The 22,694-nt window shown below is 43.5% G+C and overlaps 1 protein-coding gene across 1 annotated transcript in view; it reads left to right on the plus strand.

The window, feature by feature from the left end:
* The first annotated feature begins 1,044 nt into the window (after nt 1-1,044).
* LOC142494766 (uncharacterized) overlaps nt 1,045-22,694 on the plus strand; it is a 23,583-nt gene continuing 1,933 nt past the window's right edge. The window contains exons 1-5 of the mRNA XM_075599206.1: nt 1,045-1,119; nt 2,832-2,869; nt 5,788-5,958; nt 19,628-20,643; nt 20,987-21,292. Coding sequence (XP_075455321.1) covers nt 1,045-1,119; nt 2,832-2,869; nt 5,788-5,958; nt 19,628-20,643; nt 20,987-21,292 — 1,606 coding nt within the window. The remainder of the gene's footprint in view (nt 1,120-2,831; nt 2,870-5,787; nt 5,959-19,627; nt 20,644-20,986; nt 21,293-22,694) is intronic.

A 22,694-nucleotide genomic window follows, 5' to 3' on the forward strand; every position in this document is an offset into this window, starting at 1 on the left:
GTCCTTAACCACAAAAAGGTACAAAAAAACACTGCTCATGTAACAGAGACCAGTTTACCCCTCCTATGCCTGCAGCACACAGCTAGCTGTACACTACAATGCAACACCTAAGAGGTTAAATAGTAAGGAGCCTAATCATGTACTTGGGGTTTTTGTGAAACATCTCACTGTGCGTCTGCATCCTCCTGAGCAACATGTGACTGAGCAGAATATGGAACATACACGAAGCATGTGCCTCTTATTGCTAAGGATGCAACATATTAAAGCGCATTACACTTGTGGTCAAAATATCTGTCTTCCCACGGCAAGTCTTATTCCGAGCCCTGACACCTAAATCGCTTTCAGGATATCCCTGCTTGACCCTCATGAACACCCTTACTACTGCTAAGGGGAGGTGATAAGGTGACCTCCCGACGCTACAGTATATTACTCTTATAAGTCCACGTTTTTAAGGTTGTATATGAAAGTTTAAAAATCTTGAGCAGGATACATGCTCTCTCCTTGAAGACTCCTCCATATCAACAGGTATGAGTATGTTCTCATTGCGCGGACCACCGCGAGCACTATAATCTCAGCAGGAGTTGCCATGCAGACAATCTACTGCAGGCTTTGGGCCTTGGAGAACACGTTAAAATAAATCAAAAACGGGATAAAAGCTAATAAAAGGAAGGCTGCAAATCTGCTTCTTATGGCATTCCATTGAGCTACTTTTATTGGAAACTGAACCTTTAATTGGTATTTTCTAATAAATGCTTTACACTGTAATAAGCTGGCTGTTGTTGGGATGGAGCCAGAAACGTGTGGGTTAAAGAACACCTTAACCACTATGCCATGTCTTCTTTCTCTACACACAACATATTGCAAGATGCTGCCCTCTACCAATGAAAGGTCTGAGACGATACCCTGTTTTGACATGAGGGGTGTTTCGGCTTTTTTAATGAAGATACTTTGTACCTTTCCCTCTCAGTGATCCTCCAGCCGTCTCACAAAGGTTTCCGACTGGCTGTCATTGTATCACTGGTCAGTTGCCTGTTTATCGTCACCATGTCGGTCTTCGTCACTGTTTGCTGTGCGTGGGAGAAACAACTCGGCCTGCAGGAGCTGGGAGAACTGTTTCAGGTGAGGGACGCTTCAGGGTTTCCACGTTAGACATAGAATAGTAGTCATGTTGTGAGTAGGTTTCATCTCCATGTGGCACCGGAAACTCAGGAGAACTCCAAACAAGAACTGTCAATGCAATAAGGCACGAGAAGCCGGGTCACTGGCCCTTCTGAAAAACGGACATTTAAACGCCATGTGCATAGGCAATTTACAAATATTATTTAACATGAATATGCACAGTGCCTTCATAATATTGTGAATACATGCAATACATTATGTACTAAATATGTACTAAATATTCCAGTAAGAATTTGTTAATAAAGATTATAGGCTAAAGCAGTAAAATTCAGAGCATTATTGAAAACCCTGCTCTCTGATTGGTTAAAATTCCGGGCATTATCCAATCAGTAAAGCCCGGAATTTAAGCAGCAGAATGTGTCGTTTTCAATGTGTTTATTTCCAGCCAATCAGCTTTCAGAACAGCTGAGACAGGGCAGGGGATTCGTCTGATTGAAGTAACAGCTCTGAGACAGGGCAGGGGATTGGTCAGGACGTATCAGCCACGGGTTGACTCCTCCCCCTCCCGAGCTGACTGATATTTTCTGAGCAGATTCAGTTGAATTGGGGGGGGGGGGGGGGAGGGAAGAGAGTCTGCAAAGCAAATAAGTAAGTAGCTGGCTGCAGTTTGTGTGTGGGTGTGTCAGTAGCAGTATGTGTGTGCTGTGCTTTTGTATATCTGTGTAGAGGTGCTGTGTGTGTGTGTATAGAGCTCCAGTGTGTGTGTGTGTGTGTCAGTGTCAGCAGCAGTGTTTATGGGTGTAGCTTCGCCTCGAGCCTTCAACTCTTTCAGCCAGGGCATTATTGGCCAGTAATGCCCTGTTCTGAGGGGATTATTACTTAAATATTGGTAGAAAAAATAATTGGTTAATTTTTCATTTCCCTCTGTCCTTCTTTAACATGGAACACGGAAAACAGCATTTGCACACTGCCCCTTGCCCATATAACTGCCTTAAACTGCTTTCCGAAATAAGCATTTCATAGATTTTAGGAGGAACTTTCAAATGCGTTCCTGGAACAGGGGATTTTAACCTCAAACTGCCTACATTTATATTACACCATGTGATCAGGAGGAAGGGCTTTATCCCTATTTCCCTTCCTATTGTTGATACCTATTAGTGGCAGTGTTGCACTACATTCCCCCTTTTTTCTTTTGCATAAGCCAGGGAATATTTGCACTCTGTGTGCTATGCTTATATATCATTGAGTTGTCTGAATCTTCCGAATTATCTTCACAAGTCCAAGTATCACATCCATATGTAAGCACAGGCAAGATATACTGGTCTAAAACATTATTTTTGAGGCACAGTGGACGGTTCTTTGCAAGATTGTCTTGTTCCTTCCAAATGTGCATCATCCAATCTTGACGCTCCTATTTTTTTAATTCGAAGGTTGCCATCCATTGATACTGTATACTTGCTGACCAAGGTAGACACAGTGTTCAACTTTTTCTAGTTCTTTTCCATTTATTTTAATCTTTGTAGAGTTGACACATTGGTTGGATATCACTTTGCCAAGGTTTAAATGAAGGCCCACCTTCTTACTTGTTTCAGTGAGTTCTCAGATTTATTGCTGGAGGTCTTCTGTACTCCTGGCAAAAAATAACAATGTCATCTTCAAATCGTACGTGACTCAAGTATTCCCTGTTGATTTTGATTCCTTTTCTTCCAAAGTCAATGTCTTCTCTTGAACAATTCTTTCAAGTGTTGATGTAAAAAGCTTTGATGACAAGGTGTGTCCCTGCCGCACACCCTTGCTTATCCTCACTGAGCTTGGGTCATCATGTAATCTATGGCTGTGTTCTGGCCCTCCAGCCCCTTGTAGCAAAGGGGGAGGGTCAGGCAGGTTAACTCACTCCCTTTAGATGCACACTGGGTCCTTCTTTCTTTGTGTTCTTTTATTGCAAAACAAACACTAACAACAGATGAGGGGAACTTTGGGTGAGTGGCATATGTGGGGGAGAGGTAAATGAATAATGCCTTGTATGGGAGAAGCAGTAAGAGGTGTGTACTCACAGACTGCTGGATCCAAAAGGAAGTGTGCTAGTCTGTACACACAGGGTATAGTCAGAACTAACTATACAACCAGGGTTGCTGGGAGAAACTAACAGGGGTCTGTGCTGTAGTTGCTAGGCAACAGGCAAGGGACCATAGGGGAAAGCTACATTTGTAGCAACAATGTTGCAGATACACTATGGAGATATGGCTGCCTCAGAACAGGGAAACTGAACATACAGAGAGGTTCCAGGACAGGTTGATGTTGCATTCTCGTAAATATTCCTTATAATATCAATGTGAATCAGAAAAGGAGGAAGGGAAACACAAAAATGAATGTGCACCCTAAAAGAATTCACTTATATGCACACCAAACTAGTGTAAAAATTAACTTTTAATAAATTTCTTAAAACATATATTACCAAAGTAATGTGTAATGTGAATTAAAAATATATTAAATCAGAATTATCTGGCATCCATGTCTTTAATTATTGTATCGTGCTGTCCCAGATGTCCACTTAATATTGGTGGGATACAAAAGACAAAGGATGCTAGGAGTCAGGGTGTTAACCCCTCTGGAGCAACGATGAGACCCAGTAGTGAGAGTATATAGTTGTTCACAAGTGAGTGGCCAAATAATTAATTACGCTCCCTTTCTAGATGGACCAGCACTGCACACTGCAATAAAGGCTTAGTGTGTTAAGGTACAGGTGCCTGGATAATAAAGCTAACACATACAGTGTAATGATGTTACAAACTCTGCAACATACACCCGCCAAACACAGCAGTGCTGGGGTGAATAGCACAGAGATAAATGTGAAAGCACCTCACATAGAATGCAAGGAAAGCAGGCACACAAACTGTGGAAATAAATAAATGAACGACTAACTGCTAGGGTCTACAAAGTTAAAGCCAGGAGACTGCAGACACTACATTAAAACAGCTCCAAGTAGGAGACTGACAACATTGCTGCTGTTTTAATGTAGTGTCTGGTCCATCTAGAAAGGCCACTCACTTGTGAACAACTATATACTCTCACTACTGGGTCTCATCGTTGCTCCAGAGGGGTTAACACCCTGACTCCTAGCATCCTTTGTCTTTTGTATCCCACCAATATTAAGTGGACATCTGGGACAGCACGATACAATAATTAAAGACATGGATGCCAGATAATTCTGATTTAATATATTTTTAATTCACATTACACATTACTTTGGTAATATATGTTTTAAGGAATTTATTAAAAGTTAATTTTTACACTAGTTTGGTGTGCATATAAGTGAATTCTTTTAGGGTGCACATTCATTTTTGTGTTTCCCTTCCCCCTTTTCTGATTCACTTTTCAGTTCACAGTTTGCACCCATCTTTTTGATTACCTCACCTATATATCTGATTACATTATTCAATTAGTATGGTCCCGTGATCACTCCCTATCCCTCTGTTGTTTCTATAATATCAATGTGGACTTATTCAACACAATCTTCTTAATGCATTCATTGGTGGATCGTGCTGGAGTGGTGGATCAAATTCATTACTTTAAGAAATCACTTCCTCGTGCAATTTGGATGTCGTTTTTTTGATTGTGTCCACTGCGAAATCCTGCTCGTTCTCTGTTGCAGGCAATTAGTCAGTATCGTTGTGATTGGAAGTAGATCATTTGGTCTGTAGTTCTTGTGGTCTTTATCTCCTTCCTTGTGAGTATAACTATAGCCTTGCTCTAGAATTTCCCTGTCCTTCAAGCAGCATGTCATGAGATTTGCAATGATCTTAACTACTTCTTCCCCAGCTTCTTTCAAGATTTCAGTTGCAATTCCATCTTCCCCCGGGGGTCCTTCAAAGCATTTCTAAACCATAAGGCGAGTGAATGGGACGCAAGGTGACGAACGTCTTAAAATCACTTAGTATGACTCAGTCACTGAGACTCTTCTCTTGTCTAATATATTGTTTTGCATGACATTGCCCTCTGCTGGTCATTGTGTGCCATTAAATGGAGTCGATCTAATGTTGAATGTGGAATTTCACCCAAAATCAGCAATTTGTTCTTCTTAAAGGAGAAATTCATGCTTTTTTAAATTACTGAAGGGGTCTTCTGAGCTGAATCACATTAATTTCAGCTCTGGTGAACCCATGCTTTCCGAGATACAAAACCCCCAAAGGGGGTTCCAGTATCTCTGCAAAGTTTAAAGCTCCCGCGTCACGCGGGCCAATAGTAAGCCAAACCTGATGATGTCACGGCTTCCTATTGGCCCGCAGGGTGCGGGGGCTTTGAAACGCCACAATTACATGAAGCCAGATAGCCAAACGGAGCAGCCATCGGCACCATCTATGGAGGTAAGTATTTCCGGAAGCAAGGGGTTTCTGGAGCTGAACGTAATGGGGTTCAGCTCCGGTGACCCCTGCTTCAATTTTACGTTGAACAAAAAACATGGCCAACTTGGATTGCCTCTTTAAAATGTAATGCCTTAGAAACCGTTTTAGTTGTACTTACTGTAGTATTACAGTCAGCAGGAGAATGGACAGGTGACATCCCACCACTGTCAGCTGCTCTAAATGTGCCCAATAAACGTTTGCCCATCAGGATATATACTATGTATAATATTTGTTTATATTCCACAGTTTTCTCTTCGTGATTCAGGAACTGCCAGGAAAGGGACCATAGGGTAGGAATCTCCAGAGAGGAGCAGGAGGTATTGAGAGGAGACGGGCAACCTCCACGCACCTACAGCTATGAGCAACCGGTACCCAGCCTGCTCAGTTCCGTCTTCTCCAAGGGAGCAACAGGATTTGACAACAGAAGAATTCACAGGTATGGGCTACATAGTCAGATTGGCTGCTGGTTGCACCTAGGACACAGGGTGATGTTTATCTAAGTCCCTCAACTGCAAACAATAGGCATTGACAAGCTTAGACTTTGTTAAATAACTCCCATAGTGTCATTGTTTCGCCTACTTACTGATTCTCCTTGCTACAAATAGTACACTTACTAACTTATTTCACTCTTTAAGGTGGAGATTATAGTTGTCACGTGCGCGACGGAGCGCATGTCATCGTGCGCACCTGTCGCCCGAGCGATGGGTGAACTGAGCTACCGGGGATTGGGGAGGCGTGGTGTATATGTCACCAGGCTGGTTCGCCCTCTTTGGCTGAACGCCTCACGTGACGCGGCCGTGCCATTCGCGCGAAAAAACAAAAGTATATATTTTGAAAAATCCGCCGCGCAGTCGCTCTGCATGGCGCCCGCGCTCGTGCGCACTATGGCCGGCCCCTATCAGCTGCTGCACTTTGTTCTCACAGGGTGTGAAATCGCACGCACCGTCGCGCCTACTCTAATCGCAGCCTTACTCCTGACTCTTTCCCCCCTAGCCAATTACACTGTTACACCATGTGCACAATGCTCCATCTCATAAGGTTTCCATTTATGTATGTAGCGGTCGCCTTTCTATGGACACTGTGGCCCATTGAGTTCACCCTTTGGGCTCCTGATGTCATGTTAAATCCAGAGGAAGCGCGTGAATACGCGAAATGTACGTCGGTGCGCGCGTGTCACTGTCAGTGACGTCACATTCTAATGTAGAGAGAGGACGTGGTCAGATCTTCTGGCGCGTTTCTCTCTCTAAAGGGGGGGTCTGTTTGATTTACTATAGGCTAAGGCGCAATGGTACCGTTGTCTACCTAGGGCTATTATGGCTATACAATATATATGGTGTGAGACTAGACACTGCTAGTAATCCCTGATAAGCCTTACTGCGAGTGTATGAACACATGTTCCAACCACTCCCTACGTGACTGCCCTCGCTAGAAACAGCACACTATACTGTGTAAAGATCTGGTGTATTGAACACCAGATACATATGCCGATCTAACGGGCTGTTCATTAGGCTTTTATATACAGTACAGAAGATACTGATAATATACTGATGAGAGCCTGGTATGGACCTAATATTATATATATATATATATATATATATATATATATATATATATATATATATATATATATATATAAAGCAGAAAATAGCCGTGTTAGTCCAGTTATTTATTTAAAAAATATTTTACCAGGAAGTAATACATTGAGAGTTACCTCTCGTTTTCAAGTGTGTCCTGGGCACAGAGATAGTGCAGAATAAATGAGTTCTTCAGTATTCGGTGATACCTTTTTTATTGGACTAACAATTTATGTCATAGGACAAGCTTTCGAGAGTTATCGTCTCTTCTTCAGGTCAAGCAATACTGATATACAAATGAATCTATGGCTAAAACAGTGTGGAGAGAGGGAAAAAAAAAAACAACAGATATTTACTGTAGATAAGGTAGGGTGTTAAGTGTTTGAAGCCACAACGATTTTAAAGACATGGATAATGGCACAAAACCATGCAGCAACAAACACTGCAAACTCTGCAAACATATTTGCCAGGATCCCACAACCAGTCACAACCATAGAACATTCAATGTTAAAGGATCATACAGCTGCACATCCAGGAATTTAGTGTATATGATTCAGTGCAACAAATGTGACCAAGGTTGCTACATTGGGGAAACCAGCCAAAAACTACAAGGAAGAATGAATATGCACAGACACTCTATACTCCATCACGAAGAAGGAAGATACTGCTCACCTGTGGGACATCACTTCTCACAACCAGATCATTCCATAAATGATTTAAAAATCAAAATCCTCAATGGAATGTATAAAAGCACCCAAGAACGGAAAACATTTGAACTCAGAATGATAAGACTCTTTGACACCAAAACCAAAGGACTTAATGCGGACATGGGTTTTCTCACACCCTATCAAAATTGCTTGTAATCATCCTGCTTGCCTCTATTCTTATCCACACTTTCTCCCCCCCCCCACCTTTCTTTGACACTGTCCCCTGGCTTCAAACACTTAACACCCTACCTTATCTACAGTAAATATCTGTTGTTTCCCCCCCCCCTCTCTCCACACTGTTTTAGCCATAGATTCATTTGTATATCAGTATTGCTGTTTAATTCTCCTCCTCAGGACCGTCAAAGATGGAATAGTCCTTGAGCAGGCTGTGGAGCAGCCTGCGACAGTCCTGTACCGACATCCTCTTCTTCCCCCTGGTCAAATGTTCCCTGGCGAATAGTAAAACGTCTTTGAAACAGCAGATTAGACGCCAACCGGCTTCAATTGCGTCCTCTGTGTGTGTTCCTGTGAAAAGTCCGTGGAACACCGAGTAGTACGTGACGCACTTCCTCGGTATACAATCCTTTAAGTCAGTGTCAAGCGCGCGCAGCAAGGCCTGCGCAAAGGGGCAGTTCCAGAAGAGGTGTATGATGCTTTCATCCACTGGGTTGCACCTGGGGCAGTGCCTCACGAGGCTGAGTTTGCTCTGGTACTTGTCCGCATTCACAGAGAGTCCCCCGTGTATGGCCTGCCAAGCAATGTCTTTGTGTTTGTTCATTAGTCTTTTCGATGCCACATTCCTCCACACCATTCCAAAGGTGTTGGGTTGGAGACCTGGGACCGATTCCATGATGTCTTTAGCCCTGATAATTTTGTTGATGACCTTGGGCTTCCACAGGTCTGGTTTTACTCCCTCCAGATTGTTCTGCCTCACGAACTTCTTCACGTCCTTGTAGAACCAGGGCGTGCGCCAGCTGTAAGGGATGGAGCTGTCCCACTTGTCCCACCCCAGTGCTCTCCAGAGCGGCAGGAGTAGGAGGCGGGACATGGAGTAGCCAGAGGAGTCTTTGTCGCAGTCTCTCAGGGTGATCCGCACGCAGTTGCTTACAAAGAAGGCGCGCAGCATAGTGGGGATGTTGGGGATTCCTCTACCCCCCTTGTGCGGCTCTTTGTACATCACCTCGTGCTTTCCCCTCTCAAACTTGGCCCCCAGACAAAGCGGAACACTGCCATGGAGATCTCCTGGCAGGTTCTGGTCGAAGGCGGGTATGCCTGGGCCACGTACTGCAGGACAGGAAGGATCTCGTTCAGCAGTACCAGCTTTTTCCCCTCAATGGTGAGGGGTCTGAGGCGCCACAATCCGATCTTCTGCTTCACCTTGTTCAGCCTCTCGTTCCAGCTCTTCATGGCAGCGCCCTCGGTCCCCACACCAAACCAGACTCCAAGGATTTGAATGAGGCCTGCTCTGATGGGGAAGGGTAGGGGGTCGGCAGTCAGGTTCCAAAGCCCAAATAGCTTGGTCTCTGACTTCCGCAGTTGACTTTTGCTCCTGAAGCTTTCCCGAAATCCTCGCACGTCTGGACCAGCGTCTTCACCGACCGGCTATCTGTGCAGAAGATGGTGACGTCATCCATACAGCCCTATAACAGATCAACCTACAGATCTCAGGCCTGGGTTGGAGGATGGACAGTTTATAGACCAGAGTTGACCAAGATATAGTCGATCAGAGGTTTATTACAATAATGTAATACAGTTGATGTTTTTGATACCCATGAGCAGTGGTCGACAAATCACCAAAAAATCTACTCGCCGAACAAAAAAATATACTCGCCACCTAGTACCACACGTGTGCTGCTTGGGCCAATAGGAGCTCGCCACAATGTTAAATCCACTCGCCTGGGTCGTGCAAATGTATAGGTTTGTCGAACACTGCCCATGAGGATTATACTACCCCTCTTGTATAGTGCATTTTCCTTGCATATTTAACTCAGCAGTGGGTGTTCCCTTTTTTTCTGCGTCATTTCCCTCAATATCGCTCTTGAGTTAATACTTTAAATTGCCCTTAACGTATCAGACCTAATAAACAGCAATCCCTCTTTAGATTAGCTACAAGATCCTCCCATTTCTAGCTTGGCACCGCTCTAACTTGTAGTGGTTTCGTATTTTGTACATATCTCTTGTAATCCACGTAGCAGTAATTATTTCATGGTTCTCCACGCTCTGTGGTTAGTATGTTATCCACACAGACTATATTTATGCGGGTTTATCCCTTGTTGTCATTTTCTGAAGGTCATTGATTTACATAAATATTTCTCACTGTAGTCCTGTTTGTTTATATATACCTTATGCTTAAAAAGTTGTCCCGACGTTAATAAGCCCTTGCTTATTTGAGCATGCGGGCATTGCGGTTAGTTGCAGCCTGCCTTCTTTTTTTTTCTTCTCCTTCACGACTTGAAGGACACCATCACCTGGCATCAGGTTACTGCCCAGGTTCCCATTTTTTAGTTCCTTTGTTTTAAGACCTTTCCTTTCTCGCTCCTCCACCGTTCTTTTTACCGTATGTTGTCTCAATCCATAGGTTCTTCCCTGCCTGGTTGGGCAGCTCACTTTGCCTTTTTTTATAACCCTCCATGTGAACCATGTATCTCTCTTATATACCATCAGTGGTCTCTCTGCTTACTTTCCTTATCTATGTAGGCTGTTTTATTTGAATGGTCATGATACTCTTTATTCTTAAATGATGTCTACACCATGTATTTCTCTTAATAGCCAAAGAAAAAGGAGTGTGGCCTCAGATCATGAGACGTTGCGTGAAAGTATAGTCTTCCTCCAAGAAACGCACTTTAAAACCGGTGGGGCCCCTACCTTCTTTGACGAGCAGTTTCCCCCCCTCTCCTTTTTAGCCTGTGCTATCAAGAAGATAAGGGTGACAATCCTAATTCATTGCTTTTCAAACTAATAAAATTAAGAGAGACTCTGAGGTGAGATTTCTTATAATTATAAGTAAAATACAAGAAAATTAAATTGCCCTTGGTCAACGTTTACATCCCCAACTTTTTAAGGCTTTTTTTTTCATACCCTGGATAAATATAAACAAGTTAAAGATATGTTTGCTGGTAACCATGCCACACATAATAAAACTTTTAGTGAACAGATTTCTAGTAGATGTTTGGAGAAATAGCATAGCCATCTATTGGTCAAAGATGTCACATTCTTTTTGAAACCTCATCAGTTGTACTCACTCATTGACTGTCTTTTTAGATACTCATGTGGTGTCCCTAAACATGTGGTGTCCCTAAACATGAAGACCAAGATGCATGCAATGGTGGAGACTCCGTGATAGGATTTTGTGTTACTAAATATACACCAAAGCAATTGAGACTTAACGGTACACTAGCAAACGTCCCGGAGGCCCTTTCTGAGAATGGGGAAATAATTAAAATGCTTGATTACTAATAAAATCCCAGGAATTTCCCCCTCGTTATGGGTAACGCATAAAGCTGCAATAAGGAGGATTCCGATTAGGATAACGGCCATGAGGAAAAAAAATGAGAAATTAAAAAATATATTCTCACAAGTCAGCTAGCACAGGGGTTATACTCTGCACTAGACACAGAGTATAACACACAATCAGGTTATGCTCTTATCAGTGTATGCAGGTATTCATTTGATATTTTTTTTCTTCTTATTGTGGCCCTTTGACAAATGAGACAGGTAAATTCTGGCTCCCACTTCCAGTCAGGTTGGCCACCCCAGGGCTAGCACTTTTGGAACCAAATCTGAAACAAAATCAGTCTCCCCAAGTGCTAAAGGAAATAAGTTCCCTCAGAGGAGAATTTAACCTATGCTTGACTGATGCGACTGAAAGAGTTGGATGAATCAACATTTTTATGAAAAAGGAAATAAGGCCGGTACTGTGCTGGCAAATAAACTGAACAACAAAGCTAGATTTAGGAACATTTATACAATTAAGCAGCAAACAAGTCATTGATGTCTAATCTTGATCTAATATTAAAAGAATTCCAAGATAATCTTAAATGCAGCCTAGACCTTTTGCTGAGCTCTTGTAAACCCAAATTAAATAAATTGGCCATGAAAGAATTGAACAAAGAGGTTACTCCTGAGAAGAAGGGGCTGAGGTTATTAAGAATTTGAAGCCTGCTAAGACTCATTGCCCTGATGGCTACACCAATAATCTATGTTATAAAAAGTTCTGCCCATTGCTGACCCCCCATATCACTAAACTATGTAATTAGTTTTTAGAGGGTAAACTGATACCAGGAGAAATGTTAAAGGCCAACATTATATTCATTGCTATATATCTGATTAATACAGATATTAAAATGTTCTCCAAAATATTGGCCAATAGACTAAACCAGTTTCTTCCTAGTTTTGTCCACCCAGAACAGGTGGGATTCATCCCCCACAGACAAGCGGCCGTCAATACTAGAAGAATCATTCATTTGATTCATAAGGTGAAATTTACTAAAAACCCCTACAGGTACACAAGAACAGGAAACCTAGTTTCGAGCACTCTGTCACTTATGATGATAAAGGAATTAGTTAAAATTAATTTTGAATGTCAAAAATGAATATAAAATATTGGGCGTTAAAATCAAATAACATACGTGTAGTGACTTGGATAGATGTAAGAGTACTGCATTAGTGCTCACGATCATATACTAGTGTATATTAGCGGACTGATGAGTCTTCATGGAGTTCTATAAATATATAAATAGAATTGCCCTCATATCGGTCATAGGTGGTAGGGTCGAATACACACACCTCTTGTCCCTGCGTGAGATACAGTAGTCTTATTCCACTGTTTGATAAACCTGTGGAATATCTACCGTATTTCCTCGATTGTAAGACGCCTTCGATTGTAAGACGCACCATCGATTTGGCCCTTACAATTGAGGAAAATTACTTTCACTCTCCATGTTTCAGGAGAGGTCCCATATCAGCGGAGGATGAAGCGGGCGGCGGCGGCGGCAGGGGAGGTCCCACGTCTGCAGATGGTTGAAGATGGACGGTGGGTGTGCAGCAGCAGGACAGGTCCAAAGTCTGCAGGTGAATGAAGATAAGAAGACAGTGGGCGTGTGGTGGGGTGCGGCAGCAGGAGATCATAATAGCAGGAGAGCTGAGCAGGAGTAGAGTGGCATAGGGGAACGGCTTGCGAGGTGCACACTGTAACCGGAAGTCAGACACCGGTCAACTTCCGGTGTTACAGTGTGCACCTCCCAAGCCGTTCCCCTACGCCGCTCTGCACCTGCTATTATGATCTATTAGCCGCCTCCGCCACCGCACGCCCGCTGTCATCTTATCTTCATTCACCTGCAGACTTGGGACCTGTCCTGCCGCCGCCACCGCACTCCCACCCGCTGTCCATCTTCAATGATCTTCAATGATCAGACGTGGGACCTCTGCTGCCGCCTCCGCACACTTCGTCCTCCGCTGACATGGGATCTCTCCTGAAACATGTTAAAAAAAATTTAATACATCGATTCTAAGACGCACCCCGATTTCCGACATGTGAAAATCGAAAAAAAGGTGCTTCTTAGAATTGAGGAAATAGGGTAGTAATCTGGCTCTCAGAACCTGTTCAAACACACTCTTGCATCCACGCTAATTTTAAGAATATATCACTGCTGATGCCAGTGGCAGTGCAGTGGGTAAGAACAATATAATATAATTTAAATCCTCAGAATTCAAATCAATACGGCTGCCAATCTAAGTATACTCCAAAACCTGCATAAATGCAGTGACCTTAGCCGCACAGATGTAGATAGGGAGGTGCATCTGTATGAGAGAAAGGTACACATTTCTGCGTCTGCACTAGTCAAGTGAATTCTATCAGTGCCGATAAACGAATGCAGAGATGCACACAACCCAAACAGCGCGTAAGCTAATGAGGATCAAGGTAGGGATCCAATTAAGGGTATAGTGGATGGCACGCTCCTGCATCTGCACTGATCGTGTAAATCATATCAGCACTAATGTCAGTGGAGTAGTGCTTTTAGGGAGCGCAGGTATCACCATAAACATGTAAGGGAAAGAATATCAAAATAGTGCAATATGTCTGAATGAATACAGCAATCTGAGCAGGAATCATGAATGGGAACTCACATTATCCCAGTGGTATTACAGCCTGTATTTGGCAATAGATGTGGTGGGTAGATTCAGCAATGTGCAGGGGGGTCTTGCTTGTACACACTCCCAGATGATAGCAGGACGAACCCTCAATGGAAATGGAAATAAAGACAATTCTAGTGCAACACTGTATGTTCACTATGGATATATTGAAAAGGCAATAAGTATTGCACTTACATGATCAACATGTGCTTAGACACATAACAATTGATGCGCAGCATAGGTGTACTCCTTCCACCCCCCTCCCGAGGTCGCGTCGCGTCACTTCCGGTTCAGCCCGTCGCGTCACTTCCGGTTTCGTCGGCGAACACAGAATGGATCCTCACGGGTTCTGGGGCTAGTCTGGCACACTTCTGAACTGCTGCAGGTTCACTCAACGCGTTTCGCTGGCGTGGCAGCTTCGTCAGGAGTCCGATCTGAAGTGTAAGCTTCTTGGGCCATGTATATATGCCCCTACTTGGCTCTGATTGGATGGATGGTTAATTCTCCACTTCCCATTGGCTGAAAAAGTGCTCTGTGATTGGCTAGTGGGCGGGACTAACCGTGCATACTAATATCCATGTATATCACATTGAAATACATATAAAATGAAATATTTTTGTAGGGGCATATATACATGGCCCAAGAAGCTTACACTTCAGATCGGACTCCTGACGAAGCTGCCACGCCAGCGAAACGCGTTGAGTGAACCTGCAGCAGTTCAGAAGTGTGCCAGACTAGCCCCAGAACCCGTGAGGATCCATTCTGTGTTCGCCGACGAAACCGGAAGTGACACGACGGGCTGAACCGGAAGTGACGCGACGCGACCTCGAGAGGGGGGTGGAAGGAGTACACCTATGCTGCGCATCAATTGTTATGTATCTAAGCACATGTTGATCATGTAAGTGCAATACTTATTGCCTTTTCAATATATCCATAGTGAACATACAGTGTTGCACTAGAATTGTCTTTATTTCCATTTCCATTGAGGGTTCGTCCTGCTATCATCTGGGAGTGTGTACAAGCAAGACCCCCCTGCACATTGCTGAATCTACCCACCACATCTATTGCCAAATACAGGCTGTAATACCACTGGGATAATGTGAGTTCCCATTCATGATTCCTGCTCAGATTGCTGTATTCATTCAGACATATTGCACTATTTTGATATTCTTTCCCTTACATGTTTATGGTGATACCTGCGCTCCCCACAAGTTTCTCCACACCATTCTAAATAGGAGAAAACTGGATCTTCTCCTAAGAGGGTTGAGCAGCAAAGTTTGCCATTTTTCTTAATATTTGAGCACTCTAGTAAATTATCACAATATTTGAGATTCATATATATATTTTCACCTTCACAAGTAGCGCCTCACAATTTTTGTTTATTATGAGTAGTGCTTTTAGACAGCTTAAAGTAATTCTGTAGAACATATAGAGATAAATCATTTGCACACTCCTGCATCTACACTGATCATGTATGTTACATCAGTGTCGATATCTACATAGAGTTGTAATTAGGCAGCACAGTAGCTGTAGTTGAAACAAGGTAAGGATCTAATTGGACTTAATTGCTTGCATGCTCCAGCATCTGCACTGATCGTGATGTCATATCAGTGCTGATGTCCGTGGAGAAGTGCTTGTAACCACACAGAGACCTAATAAAACTCTTGATCCAAGTCACTACACATTGTTTGATTTTAACACCCAATATTTTAAATTCATTTTAACGAATTAATTTATCATCAGTGACGGAGTGCTCGAAACTAGGTTTCCTGTTCTTGTTTAGCCTTACCTAGTGAGCACCTCACTTCTATTACTTTAAGCTGTAGCGGGGTATCTTTTGTGTTCCTAAAAACCCCTACATTAATACTTATCCTGGATGCAGGATGGATAAAGCATGCGACAGGGTGGATTGGGACTTTTTGTTTATGGTTCTGACCTTTGTAATAAAGGGAAACTACCCAAATATGATCAAGTCTTTATAGTTTACCAACAGCCGAGGTACAAAGCTTGGGCTATAGAGCAGCACTAATTGCCATTCAAAGTGGCACACGACAAGGTTGCCCACTCTGGCCCCTTCTCTTTGTGCTTTATATAAAACCTTTAGTCAGCTTAGTTAGAAGCTACAATCATAGCTCTAGTGGTCACTTCCAAACTTATTTGACTCAATTGCTAGGTTTGGAAACATATCAGTTCTATTAATCAATAATTCCTTTTCAGAAGCTTTGGACCTGCATTTCCCAACTGAAAAGATCAAGCTTATTTCTTTTAACTTTGACTTCCAGTGGCAAAATACCACTTTGAAATATTTTGGGGTTAGAATAACTCTCTCAGTGGGCGCAATATATATGGACAACTACCCACAACTTAAATAGACTGGAATCTTGGGCAAAATATGCCATCTCTTGGATAGGGAGAATTCAGGTGGTTAAGATAAACCCCCTACCCAAAATCCTTCATCTCTTCCTCACCCACCCTGTGGCTATACGAACTCAACGGAAAGCTCATTTTATTTGTGCAGATAAAAAAAAGTCGAGAATCGATGCAGAATTTGTCATACCAACTGCAATAGGTGGCTTAGCTATTCTTGGTCTCCTTTCATATTATAAAGCAGCTCAGATTGCCCAATTGACCTTATGGCACCTGTATAGGGAGATTAAGGTTTGGTTTGACATTGAAAGAGTAGAAGTAGAACCTTTAGGCTTGAATCACTCCTCTTGTTACATAAAGACTTTAGATTAACCAATTTTAAATTGAATCCTATTGTTTTGCACTCTGAAAATCTGGGATTCTTCTAAATTCAAGTTCGGCTTGACCCAATTCCCAAATACTTCTTCTATTCTGTAATCCAGTTTGTCCCAAGTATGACGGGTAATATTCTGAAACCATGAAAAACTAAGGGCCTGATAAAAGTGGTCCAGCATCTCCACCAAGATTAAACCATTTGATTTGATCAGGAAAACATGAGGTCCTACCACCGGTCAAAGTCTTTAGATATCTCAAGATATCCCCCTTTATTCAGTCACTCGCCTTCCGGTGGTACTTCTACTCAAGAATTTATTTGGAATGTGTGTAGATCCACCTCTCAGTAATTGCCTGATCCCTATTCTATATCAACACGTTATCCCTGGCAACTCAGAAAATAAATTTGCTTTCCCGAGAAAAACAGAATCAGAAATTGGGGAGATGTTGGACGATTGGGAATCCATAATCAAGTCTTCCATTAACACGATTGCAAAAAAAAAAAAAAAAACCTACTATAATATAATGTGTAGATTGTATTTGTGTTAAACTAGATTACAGAAGATTTATACATCTGTTTCTCCTCTGTGCTTTAGAGGTTGAGCAATTGAGTACTATGATCCACATGTAGTGGACATTGCCACAGATCGCCAATTCATGGAAGGTTTTCAATTTAATTAACATAATTGAGATCAGGGCTCTTTTAGATCCATGGTTGGCATTGCTTGATAGACCACCTAAAGAAGTCTTGAAAACCCAGTTCAAGTTGATTACACATCATTATGATGACTAGATGCCTTATTGCTGCTTTGTTGATACAAACAAATATGAACCAGATTCTCAATAAAATCTGCCATATAATATACATGGATAAACTGACCAGCTTTCTTAATGAAACACTCAAGTTCATTGGGATACAGGATCCCTGGTCCTGTAAAATAAAAGGTCCACTCCAAGACCGGTCCTCATTATCCATGGAGTGCAGTTTCTCTCGCCTCCTCATCCTCTATTTTGTGACTAATATCTCTGAGACAACCATCCGCTTACTCTCTGCCTCTCTTAAGTGGACATATTGGAGACGTACTCGTGGATTGGTTTTTGCCTTCCCCATTTTAATTTCTCCCAATACTCCTCATACATTATAACCTTGATGTATAAAACCTCTAATACTTTGTTGTATGAAAATGTCTTGCTTTGCATATGGTACGTAAATGCAGTATACGTTATTGTTTAGTCTTTCAGTAGATCAAAGTCCTTGTAGGAAGAAAATAAATCAGACAAGTCAGGTCAGACAAAGTCCACTAGGACAGGTTTATTATTATCCACGACTATGTAGTGGCTCTGAAAATTGTTTATCTTCAGGGAAACATTACAGTGCAAGGCTGCGCTTATAGTGCCGGCGACAGTGCGTCAAAACAAATGCATTGCCGCCATCGCATGCACTTATAGTAAGGGCGACGCGATCGCTGGAAGTCATCTCAATTCGATTTTTCCAGCGACGGTAGCCCGACGTCGCCGGCCCCATAAGCGTAGTCTGAGAGGGGAAGCTACAATGATGCACTTTAAATGTCTTTATTTGCATGTGCACATAGGGTTGCCAGGTGGCTTCTCCAAAAATACTGGACTCAATGGTGAAAGGTGCGTCGGGTCACTATGTCCAGGGAGGAAAATACCGGGCACATACATGTCCAGTATTACAGTACCTCTCATTTGTTACTGGACAGAGTATCCAAATGCAGGACAGTCCAGTTCAATACCGGACACCTGGCAACCCTACAGTATGTGCACAGAACCGGCCGTTTAAAATTTGAGACACTATAATGAGCTTGAAGAAACTTTGTGACACACACTGAGCAGGGCTGTTGTGTTGAAAGTTCCACTCAGGGTAAAAGGAATTACACTTTATAGCCACATACCAACACAACAAAATAGGGAATACATTTAAACATTCTTGTATATATTTTTTTTAATGAGGTTTTTCCTTTATGAACTTTCCCCCACAATTACAGAATAGGTAGGGGCTAACAGTAAGGGAATTCCCACTTGATTGGGAGTCTTCGACTGAGCCACCTATGCTGAAGCAGGGATATCCTGAAAACCTGATCTGTTGGTGGCCCTTGAGGACAGGAGTTGGCTACTGCTGGGATAGACATAAGGCTATCTGAAATACAACAGATAGCCAAAGTTTAAAGGGGTCTGAGGTTTTACAGCAGATCGAAAAATGGGCAAATTAGGTGGGCCAAGGAGTTCCAATTTGCCATCAAATGATCCGTAGTGTAAGTACAGCCGCCTAAATAGATTTCTGCAAAGGATAAGAGAATGATTTCCGTTGTTGTGATACGAGTGGGTTGTGGTACTTATCTCTTACAATGCATTTCTATGTTATATTAAAAAGGAGCAGTCCCAATATTTGCATCAACGATTCACTGCTTGTGTGATCCAGTTCTGAAGTACCGATTACCTGGTCAGTTCTAGAAATTAAAAACAAGCAAGCATACTAATGATCGCAAAATACTTAGGGGCCTATGCAGAGACGTTTTTAAGTTGTAAATCTCCAAGTGCACAAAATCTCCAAATTTTGGCGAATTTAACACACCATATGCAGAGAGGTGGGAAACTGGAATAAGAAGGCTAGAGCAGAAGTGGCGAAAATTTGTCCGTTTTAATGTCGCCATGTTCAGCGGAGTGACTGTGCATTAGCTTTTTATTTTTTTTTATTGTACTGTCCTCGCGCAACTCTCGCGCGACTTTGAAACCATTAGCCTTTTTTTTTTTTTTTTATTGTAATGTCCTCGCGCAACTCTCGCGCGACTTTGAAACCATTAGATTTTTTTTTCCTTCTACTTGGTCCACTGTCCTCACGCAACTCTCGCGCGACTTTGAAAGCATTTGGCGCCGAAATTAAAGTTGCAGGAATCAATTCCAGTCACAGCGTCTCTGTGAATGCATACAGATTCCTGTGGCACATAAACGTCTCGCCTCACAAGTACATTGTACAGTACTACACTGAAGGCACATCTACACTTCACTCTGCCTTTTTAGACGATTACAAACAGCATTTGTTTTTACTGAAGTTGCTGCTGCATTTCAGGATGTCTTTTGGTCAATTACCAAGTAATAGGATAAGGGGGGCACATGCAGGCACAAATGTTGCTCGTGGTGTTACTTCACACAAACATGTGCATGTATTTTCAACTTCTGTTAATGAAGGTGCAGGAGTTAGTGGTGCAATGTTTAATGTACGGAACAATGATACTGTTACGCAGAGTGCAACAATGTCTGCTGGTGTTACATGTGTTCCTAGTATGGCTGCGCCTGATGTCAATGGTGTGGCGAGTATCTCAGCAGGTGTGACTGATGGTGTGTTTACCGAGAATGTTTGTGACACTGTGAGTGTTCGTGGTGTTGGTTGTTTGGGTGTTAGTGTGCGTGGCGCTATGCGTGGTAGGGTTCGTGGTAGAGCTCGTGGTACGGTTGGTGGAATTGTGCGTGGCAGTGTTAGTGTGCGTTCCGAAGAACGTGGCGGTTTACGTCGTGGGTTACGTGGCGGTGTACGTGGTGGAGAACGTCGCGGTGTACGTGTCCGTGTACGTGGCAGACAGTGTAGTAGTGTGAGCACAATGCATTTTCCTCACGACAAAACTAATGCTAGTGTGTCCGAGTCAGGCAGTGAAACTATTAGTGCAACAATGAATGTGCACACACTATTGCCTACAGTGACCATGTCAGCGGTTCATGAACAAGTGTGTGCAGGTGCAGATGTCACCTCAGATAATGTTGAGGCTGACATACACATGGGCAACATTGGTTTTCAAGAGGAATACATGCCCGAAAATAACATATATGATGCTGTCAGTCCACTGGTACAACATGCTAAAAAAAGAAACGTTAAATTTAGTGACGAGGAGAATCAGGTGCTAGTTGCGTCAATTTTGGAACACTATGACCGTCTGTTTGGACATCTGGTTGGTACGTTGTACACATGTTATAAATTTGCACTTGGAATCATAATGTCAGTAAATATATTCACCTCACATACGTAACACCATGTTACTGGTTGCCAATAACAGTACAGTTACAATGCTGTGTTTGCTACTGTTGTTTCACAACAGCAATTATGTCATGCATTACAATACACACAGTCAATAGTCATCGTTGTAGTTAAATTGCACATTCTCTAATTTGGTCATAAAGTAACATAGCACTTACTGCAATTGTCCATGTAGAAAATAAAAATCACACATGTTATATTATAAAACAATGTTAAAATTACAAATCTGTTTCTCTCTACTGTCATTATGTTTCTTAACAGTAAAAACCTCCCCTATGGTGAAGAGACAATTGTGGAGAAATATCCGTGATGCTGTGTCTGGCTGTGGAATTCAAGTGCGCACGCACGATAATTGCCGGAAACGGTTTGACGACATCAAAAGAAAACTCAAAATAAAATTACAACAATACTCCAAGCATGCCAGAGGCACAGGTGGAGGCCCACCTGCTACACCATTGAACCTAACACCTTTGGAGGAGCAGTTAAGCGCAAAGTTGCCTTCCATAGTAATAAAAGGATTTGAAGGAGATTTTGATATTGGAGTTTATCAGGATGATTTTCAGCATGGTAAATTGTATGTGTTAAATGTTCGTAATGTGAATCTTATACTATACTAGCTGAGAGACCCGGCGTTGCCCGGGATATAATTTTGGGGGGGCGTACGACAGGGTTAGGCTTCCCCCCCCCCCTTGACAGCTAGGTGGGTGACTGAGTTGACTAAGTGTGTGGGTGACTGGGTGGGTGTGTGACACTTGACTGAGTGGGTGGGTGGGTGACTGAGTGGGTGGGTGACTTTGGGTCGGTGGGTGGGTGACTTTGGGTCGGTGGGTGGGTGACTTTGGGTCGGTGGGTGGGTGACTTTGGGTCGGTGGGTGTGTGACTTTGGGTCGGTGGGTGGGTGACTTTGGGTCGGTTTGACTTTGGGTCAGTGGGTGGGTGACTTTGGGTCGGTGGGTGACTTTGGGTCGGTGGTTGGGTGGGTGAGTTGGGTCGGTGGGTGGGTGAGTGGGTGACTGACTGGGTGGGTGAGTGGGTGACTGACTGGGTGGGTGAGTGGGTGACTGACTGGGTGGGTGAGTGGGTGACTGACTGGGTGGGTGAGTGGGTGACTGGGTGGGTGAGTGGGTGACTGAATGACTGAATGGGTGGGTGACTGGGTGACTGAGTGGGTGGGTGACTGAGTGGGTGGGTGACTGACTGAGTGGGTGGGTGACTGAGTGAGTGGGTGGGTGACTGAGTGAGTGGGTGACTGACTGACTGAATGGGTGGGTGACTGGGTGACTGACTGAATGGGTGACTGACTGAATGGGTGACTGAGTGGGTGACTGACTGGGTGGGTGAGTGGGTGACTGGGTGGGTGAGTGGGTGACTGACTGACTGAATGGGTGGGTGACTGGGTGACTGAGTGGGTGGGTGACTGACTGGTTGGGTGAGTGGGTGACTGGGTGGGTGAGTGGGTGACTGACTGACTGAATGGGTAGGTGACTGGATGACTGAGTGGGTGGGTGACTGAGTGGGTGGGTGACTGACTGAGTGGGTGGGTGACTGACTGAGTGGGTGGGTGACTGAGTGAGTGGGTGGGTGACTGAGTGAGTGGGTGAGTGGGTGACTGACTGACTGAATGGGTGGGTGACTGAGTGGGTGGGTGACTGACTGGGTGGGTGAGTGGGTGTGTGGGTGGGTGACTGAGTGAGTGGGTGGGTGACTAAGTGAGTTTTTGGCCAATGAGAGGTGTGCGGGGGCGGACCAAGGGACCAATGAGATTTCCCCTAGGGACACCGGACATCCAGGCAGGCAGGCAGGCTGGCATGCATGCATGCAGGCAGGCAAACATACAGTGCTTTCACTAATATAGTATAAGATTAGTGAAAGCACTGTATGTTTGCCTGCCTGGATGTCCGGTGTCCCTAGCGGCAATCTCATTGGTCCCTTGGGCCGCCCGCCCCCGCACACCTCTCATTGGCCTCAC

This window comes from Ascaphus truei, chromosome 5 (assembly GCF_040206685.1).
Source record: "Ascaphus truei isolate aAscTru1 chromosome 5, aAscTru1.hap1, whole genome shotgun sequence".
Lineage (NCBI taxonomy): Eukaryota > Metazoa > Chordata > Amphibia > Anura > Ascaphidae > Ascaphus > Ascaphus truei.